Source organism: Prosopis cineraria, unplaced genomic scaffold (assembly GCF_029017545.1).
Source record: "Prosopis cineraria cultivar Desert tree isolate PC_DT_omini unplaced genomic scaffold, ASM2901754v1 PC7, whole genome shotgun sequence".
Lineage (NCBI taxonomy): Eukaryota > Viridiplantae > Streptophyta > Magnoliopsida > Fabales > Fabaceae > Prosopis > Prosopis cineraria.
The window spans coordinates 37,063,055-37,072,403 of record NW_026555338.1 but is presented as its reverse complement, the minus strand read 5'-3'; the positions used below and the strand labels follow the sequence as shown (position 1 = coordinate 37,072,403).

The 9,349-nt window shown below is 34.8% G+C and overlaps 1 protein-coding gene across 1 annotated transcript; it reads left to right on the top strand.

Moving 5' to 3' along the window:
• Positions 1 to 3,734: 3,734 nt before the first annotated feature.
• LOC129315787 (UDP-D-apiose/UDP-D-xylose synthase 2-like) lies at positions 3,735 to 7,296 on the top strand. The gene is made up of 9 exons (XM_054959836.1): positions 3,735 to 4,168; positions 4,251 to 4,343; positions 4,488 to 4,595; positions 5,721 to 5,835; positions 5,923 to 6,056; positions 6,156 to 6,257; positions 6,385 to 6,477; positions 6,572 to 6,707; positions 6,797 to 7,296. The coding sequence occupies exons 1-9, from the start codon at positions 3,896 to 3,898 to the stop codon at positions 6,907 to 6,909; spliced, it is 1,167 nt and encodes a 388-aa protein (XP_054815811.1). The 5' UTR covers positions 3,735 to 3,895; the 3' UTR covers positions 6,910 to 7,296.
• The last annotated feature ends 2,053 nt before the right edge of the window (positions 7,297 to 9,349 follow it).

The window sequence follows — 9,349 nt, the reverse complement described above, 5'->3', positions numbered from 1 at the left end:
AAAGCATAATGATGATGATGTGGTTGGCTTTATAACATTTTAAAAAGTTAACCCTAAATTAATTAAGTCAAAGGAAGGTAATTAAATAAATTAATATGATATATGGATAGTGAATGGTTAGATAGGGCTAGTTAGAGTCATCAATTGGAGCCGAGCTTATTGAGCTGACTCTTTTAAGCTTGAAAAAATTTAGGTCAAGGCTACTGCTTTGACGTGTAAAATGATAAATTAAGCTTTTAAGTCCAAAAATAAAAGAGACAGCCAGGGTTAACCCTTTTAAGCCTTTTATATATTTTGTTTCACTTATTCCATGAAGGATTGTTCTATGGTTCAACAAGGGATTTAAACTTGACTAGTTCTCAATTGTTCAATAAAGAGGCTAGCCTAAGGGCACAACACCTTATGATGTGTGATTTAGGAAAAACTGTAAACCACAAGTGAGCACAACAGTCTTAGCTTAGTAACTTCTCATTAATGGAAGACTAAGATTTTCTAATTAATCTATTCTTTTGCGTAACGGATTCAAGATTTAAAATCTTATAGCATTTGCCGTGGCAGTTAGGCCTCGGCGTTCATTGGAGTCATAGAAGCTCATGTTGTCTTATTCTCAATATTCTTAATCTTTAAATCCATATGCTAGAAAGTAGCTACATCCTTTTAAGCTAGGGGAGAGGGTTTTTAGCTCACATACACCTCCCTATATAGAGTATAGAAGTCTTTAATAGGGTTATTAAAGACAATGTGGTTAAGAGGTAGTGAATAGCTAGGGCAACCTTGAATTGAACTGAAATAGAGAATCCTTACTCTATAAAGTAAACAACCCATATCTTCCTAGTTTAAAGAAACTAATTGCTTACTATTCTTGACCTTTGACCTTATTCATGGCAATCAACGAGTAAGGTTGATTAAAGACCATGGACAATATAAGTCCTTTTATCATGCATTATAGGGCATTAAAAGCCTCGTCACTTTTCCTCTTAGAAGGGCTAAGGGTAGGCATCTTATTCAAAAGGTAAATACTCATCTTTTCAAATGGGCAACGTCATTTCAGGCCATTAATTTGAGCCTAAAAAAATCAATAATTCTCTAAACCCTAATTTAAACCTTATATAAAGTCCAATAAGCCTAACAAGCCATTCAAACTCTATAATTAACTTCCAGATATCACAAGTAACTATTTAAAATTTTATAATTAATTGATCTAACCTTTGAACTAGAATTTCAAATGTTACACTTACTAATCCTCTTCAGCTAAATCCACTGAAAAGAGCAATTCAAATAAGAGCAAATCTCTTGACAAAATGAAAAATTAAGTCCCTATCTTTAGGTTCTTATTTGATCTAACATTTAACATTATCCAGATGAACATTTAACATCATGCAAATAAGTGGGAAATTGTTGGTTAAAAAAGAGTGGCTATGTGTGTGTGTGTGTATCACAGGAGTTAAAATTATGCTTTATACTTTTATTTCCACTTTTGCTTTACATTGGAAATATTTGAAAGGTGAAATGGAATATTAAAATTTACAAGTATCTAACTACTTCCTTTAACGGTTTTAATTACATCAATTTGATCTTTACAAGTTTACTATAAATTTATAATGACCAACAAAAAAATTTAAGGATAAAAATATATTTTTATCTCTGAAATATTTTTTGAGGAATATCCAACACCCTTACATTTTTATTGAAGTAATTTTACCTTTAAAGTGATTAAAACAGAACATTTTTGCCTTTTTCATCAACTTTTTTAACAATTAACATATGAGGTCAACGTTGGAAATTTAATAAAAAAAGCAAAAATGCTCTGTTTTAATAACTCTAGGGACAAAATTAATCCAATAAAAATGTTAGTATATTGGATGTTTCTTGAAAAATACTTTGAAGGTGAAAATATACATTTACCTAAAAATTAATGCCACCAACTGGATCTTCTATCGTTTTGACTTGAATACTGGAATATTTTGGGTTGGTACAGCTTCCGAGAGCAAGTTCTACTCTCCTTCCTCTATAGTGTTATATACATAAAAAAATTGATGTGGAATGTCTCGAGCCAAATGAAAATCATATTCAGAACAAGCCTCTAATTAAATAGTACTCTCCTAATCCTAATTTATAAAATACTTTAGGTAAAATTACACATACTGATAAACCTTATCAAGTACACTTTATAATTTTTTTTAAAATTAAGATATAAAAGAATATTAAAAAAAGAGAGTATATAAAAAAATAATATTAAAAAAATATTATTAATGAAACTTTATTTATATCTAAGAATGTGTTTGGTTGGAGGACTTTGAAAGGGAGGAGTCATTTGGTTAGAAAAATTTTGAATGAGAGGGGAGCCAAAATAACCCATCCCCTCCCTCCACATTACTCTCCTCTAAATTGAGGCTTTTTGGAAGGGAATTAAATTTCATGACTAATTTTGTCCATTTATATTTTTTAATATTTTAAGTATGTCCATCACATAAAAAAAAAAACTCATCCATATAAGATTGAGTTTCATTCTCAGACTTTGATCGCCCTTGTTGATTTCTTAAAAAAATTATAGTTCATCATGTTTTATTATATATTTAAGAGAGCTATTTATTTTTATAAAAAAATTATTTTTCATCATAGTTATTTATTTTTATACACATATTGACAATTTGATAGGATGAGAGTAAATTTTCAAAAAATTATGTAATTTAAATTGAGGTGTAAAATTATTTTATAGAGGAACAATTAATTTTTTTTAAATTAATATATAAAAATATAATAAAAAATTAGTTGCTATCCACTCTTTCCTTTCCTCTCTCCTTAAATCAAATAAATAATTATTAAAAATCTCCTCCCTCCCCTCCAATGAACAAAACAAAATAACATTAAAGTTTCCTTTCCTCTCACTCTTGACTAACCACGCCATGAATAGTTTGGGATAAAGGGAGCATGATCTTTTTCAGCTGTCATTTCTTTGTTATCAACAAACAGCACCAAATCGTCGATTTTTTTTTTTTTAAATCACATCTCGAACGAAAAGTTTAAAACAATCTTTCAGACTATTAATAACTCAATTATCAACGTTACAATCCTGTAAAAGATTTGTATAAATCTCTTCACGTTATAGCGCAAATATTGTCAATGATTTAGGCGCCCTTATGGCTTTGTCTCCTTTTACACCCGTCAATCAAAATTAATTAAATTAATATACGAATTTCTGACCATAATATAAAATTAGTACATAATCCTTTTTTTTTTTGTTTGGAAGAAAACAATAATACACAATTCAAAAAGAAGATATCAGCAAAGATTTTGGAAAATAAATCATCTACTTCTTCACTTCAAAACTATAAAATATTTTTAAAAAATTAAATATTTAAAGATATAAGAGTCTTTTAAAATATAATTATTATTTATTTTTTAAAATGTCTTTATTAATAATAATTTTATATTTATTATAATGTGTTTAATAAAAATAAATATAAAAATATAAAGTTAATTTAAAAATAAATAATTATTTTATTAAAAATAAAATTTAATTATAAATATTTTATATTTTTAAAGGGAGAGATTATATAATTTGTTAATGCAAAAGCCATGTCAACATGGCACGTGGGAGGCAATCATAGCGAGTAGCAACAAGTCAATTACTCGCGCGTGGTTTGGAACCTATGCCCCCAGTGAGGCTCAGGGAAACATCTGCTTGCCTCTTCTTTCGATCTTGCTTTATATAAATGGATGCTTGACCCCATTCTCCGTTCCATCTTTGTTCCCTTCCGAAAGTCTTTCTTCGCCACCATCCTCTCGCTGCATTGCGGCGGTTCTCCTCCGCTTACGTTAGCCTTAATCGCCTTGTTCTTTTCATTTACTCTCACCACACGAAGAAGCAGCGCCCACTCTTGAATTGAAGGCAATGGCTTCGGCTGCGAGGGCAGATCTCGATGGCAACCCTATAAAGCCAATCACAATTTGCATGATCGGTGCCGGTGGGTTCATTGGGTCCCACCTTTGCGAGAAGCTCATGGCTGAGACACCCCACAAGGTCCTCGCATTAGATGTCTACAACGACAAAATCAAGCACCTCTTGGAGCCTGCCACGCTCCCTTGGGCTGGGCGCATCCAGTTCCACCGCCTCAACATCAAACATGATTCTAGGCTCGAGGGCCTCATCAAGATGGCAGATCTGGTACTCTTCCTTATCCTCTCATCTAGTCATTTGATCGGCTTTCTTGGATGTGTACTTGAATTGTGGGATTCTTTCTTTGTAGACTATAAATCTGGCTGCAATTTGTACTCCCGCGGATTATAACACCCGTCCATTGGACACTATTTACAGCAACTTCATTGATGCGCTTCCCGTGGTAAGCATTCTTTACCTCGACGTTTCCCTCATTGTTATTCTACCGCCCACCGACGAATCTTTTTTGCTTGTTACTTTGGTGAGATGGAAAGTTTATTGAAATGGATGTGTCTTTTGATGGGGACGGGATCTGTATGACTTTCAGGTGAAGTACTGTTCGGAAAATAACAAGCGTCTCATTCATTTCTCTACCTGTGAAGTGTATGGGAAAACGATTGGAAGCTTTCTCCCAAAAGATAGCCCTCTTCGTAAGGTGAGCTTTCATTTTCCGAATTCCCCTCGTGTTTGAAGCTATTTCAGATCTGTGCAATATGAATGATAGTTGCACATTTTGTATAATTTGAACTGTTCGATCGCATGTATCCTGTTACTTGGAATCTGTCGGTGGTAGTCCTATCCTAGCTAAGGGGATTAAGCGGGAGCCTGTTTGATTAAAATCCATTAAATATATTTTCTGTCCCTAGCCTTTCTTATCATCCGGAGATGTTCTGAGCGAGCGAAGCTGTCTGTTCTTGGTTTTTATTTTTACATGTCCATGGGTTGTGGCTTTTAAAGTAAAGTGGCGTGGTGCATCAGTGAGGCAAAGGTACGGTTGAGTGGGAAATTAATCACCAATGATGTATTGCCGGGGCGTAATGCTCCTTTGGGTTGTCAATGGTAGCGGTGATATTAAACAAATAAAGACATTTCAATGTGTGGACTGATGCTCTGAACAAGCTCGAATATAACTTTGGTTGACTCTGGGACGATGTTGAGTTACTAAACATTACCATTGCGTCGAGCCTTTTTAATTTATACACCCTTTGGTCTTAAATGTAAATGTTAGAGCTGTATAACTAATTTACGCAAATTAAGAATATTAGTTAAATTATTTATTTGTAAAAAATGTGTGTTGATTTTTCTAAAATAATCCTCCTTGAAATTATTTACACTGCAAGCAAACTACTGTGCAATCAATAGGAGTAGTTTGAGAAAATATAATAAATATGGGAGATAAAGGAATTGAGATCTTACATTTAGAGCTAAATCATCTAAATCAAACCCCTCAACTATCTCCTACATTTAGGACCAGAGGAAGTAGCGTTTAGGGACTAGTAGTCACTTAACCACATTCAGTTCAGTTTGGTATATTTCATGAGGTATTTTAGAAATGATGGACTTGTTCAATTAACTGTCGTGTCTGGCTCTGTCTCAATTTCTTTTTTTGCTTCTATTTCTTTTGAGTGCAAAGGAGTGCTTCGGTGGTATTGAATTGGAAGAGGATGTTTTTTCTTGGTTGAGTTGGGGGTAAAATTGAGGGTGTGCACTTGTCATCCTAACTTTCTTTCTTTGCTTGCTTCTTGTCATGAGCTGAGAAATATCACTTCTTATGGTGAAGGATCCATCATATTATGTTCTTAAAGAAGATGAATCTCCATGCATATTTGGTTCAGTTGAGAAGCAGAGATGGTCTTATGCTTGTGCAAAGCAATTGATCGAGAGGTTAATTTATGGTGAGTTGATTTTTATTTTTAATTTACTGTCAGAAGTTTTTAATTTTTCAAATATTGGTTTGCCTAACTGATACGTCATTATTACAGCTGAGGGCGCTGAGAATGGCCTAGAGTTCACCATAGTGAGGCCTTTTAACTGGATTGGACCTCGAATGGATTTCATTCCTGGTATTGATGGTCCGAGTGAGGGTGTTCCAAGGGTTCTTGCTTGCTTTAGCAATGTCAGTCTCATTTTAGACTTATTTGACAATGCTTATTTTACCTTAACTTCTGAGTTTTTGATTACTCATTCTAAAGTTATTTTTATTCCTTTTCTGCAGTGTCTTCTACGACGGGAGCCCCTCAAACTTGTGGATGGTGGTCAATCCCAGAGAACTTTTGTTTACATCAAAGATGCTATTGAGGCTGTCTTATTGATGATTGTACGTTCTCTTATTTGGTCATTAATGTAGTTTTCCTTAGCAAAGTACAAATTGCGATTGTTGAAGCATGTCTCTAAAACTATTTTTGCCTTTGGCTGGCCCACTGAACCTGATAACCTTTTAATAGGAAAATCCTGCGAGGGCCAATGGGCACATATTTAATGTGGGTAACCCAAACAATGAGGTTACAGTCAGGCAGCTTGCCGAGATCATGACTCAGGTGAAGGGATTGGATTTGACTTTTTCATTCTCTGCTATTGGATGTGAGCTTCTTTTTTGTGTGGATCAAGAATTATTGTTCTTGGATTCTGCAGGTTTACTCAAATGTGAGTGGAGAACCGCCCTTGGAAAAACCTACAATTGATGTGAGCTCTAAAGAATTCTATGGTGAGGGATATGATGATAGTGACAAGAGAATTCCTGACATGACCATAATCAACAAACAGCTTGGTAGGTTTCTCGTTTCTTCACCTTATTAGGCCTTTCAATTTTACGAAGTTGCCATCCCTCTGTTAATGGGGTGTTGCCTCCTCTCTCAGGCTGGAACCCCAAGACCTCGCTTTGGGACTTGCTTGAATCAACCCTCACCTATCAGCACAGGACATATGCTGAAGCTATCAAAAAAGTTATGGCAAAGCCAGTTTCAAGTTAGCATGGTGCACTATCGCGTTGCCCCAGATATGTGGGTATTCTGTTAGCTTGTTCTTGCCAATCAACTCGACTCTACATGCATTATAAAGGTTCATTTTGCATATACGTTAATTTTTTCCCCTGATTACGTTAGCGGCCCATGCCTGTCGCAAATTTATACAGAGGACAGAAATTTGTTGAGGCAATCCTTGTTACCACTTAGTAATTTCCATGTAGAGCTTTGGGCCGCTAGACTTGTTGGAGGTCTTTTTACGAGAATTATTATTATTCTTTTAGGGATCTGCCAGTCCCCTGATTTGATTTTTTTCTCATGTTCAGATACACTTGCTGTGTTTGCCTCTCCAAGGCATTTGTGCTCTAAATTATTTATTATTAACTGCTTGTGATATAGTGAGTGTGTGGTTCTTTATAATCGGGGTCATAATCTGAAACTGAAAGTTTGGGTCCGGGTAAAGTATTGCACATATAACGTACCTGAAAAACTCTCAAAAACCAGAGAGAAAAATAACTTCTCCCTGAATTCCCATACACTGGCTTGCTCTTCCTACCAAACGAACCTATAATTAAGTTTTTATTCTGTTTGTTCTTAAAAGGCATATTGTTAACAGCTACTTTATGGTAAAAAAGAAGAAAAAGAATGATGCTTTGCCCACAAGATAATAAAGTAAGGACGCGAGGAATAATGTTTGCAAATCTGGGTAGTGTAAAGTGCTATCGTGCGAGTTCAGGTTCAATACTCTCTCTCCCCCCTCCCCATTTTTTGGCGTAAGAACCCCGTCGATAGACGATAATAAATAACTAGTTAGAACCATTTTTTGTCATATATACTTTTTTTTTTTGGACAAATAAGCATTAACGACAGATTAATTCAGCTTTCAGAACATGGGATGATGAGAGGCGTTTGATTCCCGGGATCTTTTCCATGTTCTGCCTTCCAATCTCGGGTATTAAAAATATTAATCTACTGGCTTTGAGGCCAATGATGAATGATGATTATGCACGGTGGTTTATGATATAGGTTGCTTCTCTTGTCAACCTATCCAAATGATTGAATTTGATGAGGGACTACTTAAATGTTAACCCTTGTTATTTAATCAAACTAATTTAGTGATATTATAACTTTAATTAAAGTGATTGTGCTTTGTTTTTTTGTAGTTAATAAACGTTACTTTTGTCGCACTACTCATAATTATTTTTGTGGTAGATTTTTACGTTCCTGTAAATGATTATTACATTTGCAGGGATGTGACTTTTGAGGATCATATTTCTAGAAAAATATGGCTACGTCTGGTTCAAATTTAATGGTTCTATGGTGCTTGTTCATATTGATTTCTACTATAGCAAAATTTTAATTTTAACATACACATGTATTATGTTTTTATCATTTTATAATTGTAATTTAAAAATATTATTTTATATTTATGGCGAATATATATTTTAGGATAAAATATCTTCATCTAATGAGGAGCTGGAATCGTGTGTTGGGCATTGGGTACTAGAAATTCCGACCTTATCTAAGCTCCGACGAACATGACTAGAGGTGAGAGGCATAGCTCATACCCTGGAGTAATACTTGACTCTGTGCCTTCATGATTCGCATAGATCTTTGTTCAAAAAATTTATGTGCCTTGTTTGTCTCGTGCGCTTCACAGTGATGCATTTAGAGAGATGTAAGGATGGAAGAAAGGACGGAGGAACATGTGTGTTAGCTTCTTCCTTGGGTAAGTACCGAGCCAAAGTTGACAGGGTACAAAAGTATCGCTCGACTGTGATTGCTGCTCATGTTCTTTCTATATAAGCATTTCATTAAAGTATAATTAAGATCTCTAATGACCGTAAGGTGCCTAATAAACTTAAAGGAAAGTTTTATCGCACTGCTATCAGACCGACAATGTTATATAGTAGTGAATGCTGGGCTTTAACGGGACAGCAAGAGCATAAAGTTGGAGTAGCAGAGATGAGAATGTTACGATGGATGTGCGGACATACACGTAAAGATAAAATTCGAAATGAGCACATACGCGAAAAAGTGAGGGTGGCACCTGTTGAGGAAAAAATGGTAGAAAATCGGTTAAGATAGTTTGGGCATGTACAAAGAAGACTAAGGGAGGCACCAGTGAGAAGAGTGGAATATATAGCTTTGAGTTCGATTAAGAGAGGTAGAGGAAGGCCTAAGAGAACACTCTTGAAAGTTGTTGAACGTGATTTCTTAATTAATAATATTCCTAAAAGCTTGATAAATGATAGAGCACAATGACGTTTTGCAATTCATGTATCCGACTTCACCTAGTGGGATAAAGACTTGTTGTTGTTGTTGTTGTTGTATAATTAAGATCTCTACCTGCTTCTCATTCTTACAAATACCCCTTAAGCTGATACGACCGCTTGGGACCAGTTATTGCCAACCATATCTCCTTTATTGTATTTGGGGTCCCCCACCA

Bases quoted from the DNA above. Each gene is read 5' to 3' on its own strand.
- LOC129315787 (XM_054959836.1), top strand. From the start codon at position 3,896: ATGGCTTCGGCTGCGAGGGCAGATCTCGATGGCAACCCTATAAAGCCA. The intron at 5,836-5,922 runs GTGAGTTGATTT...TCATTATTACAG, and splicing joins GATCGAGAGGTTAATTTATG to CTGAGGGCGCTGAGAATGGC. The intron at 6,258-6,384 runs GTACGTTCTCTT...ACCTTTTAATAG, and splicing joins AGGCTGTCTTATTGATGATT to GAAAATCCTGCGAGGGCCAA.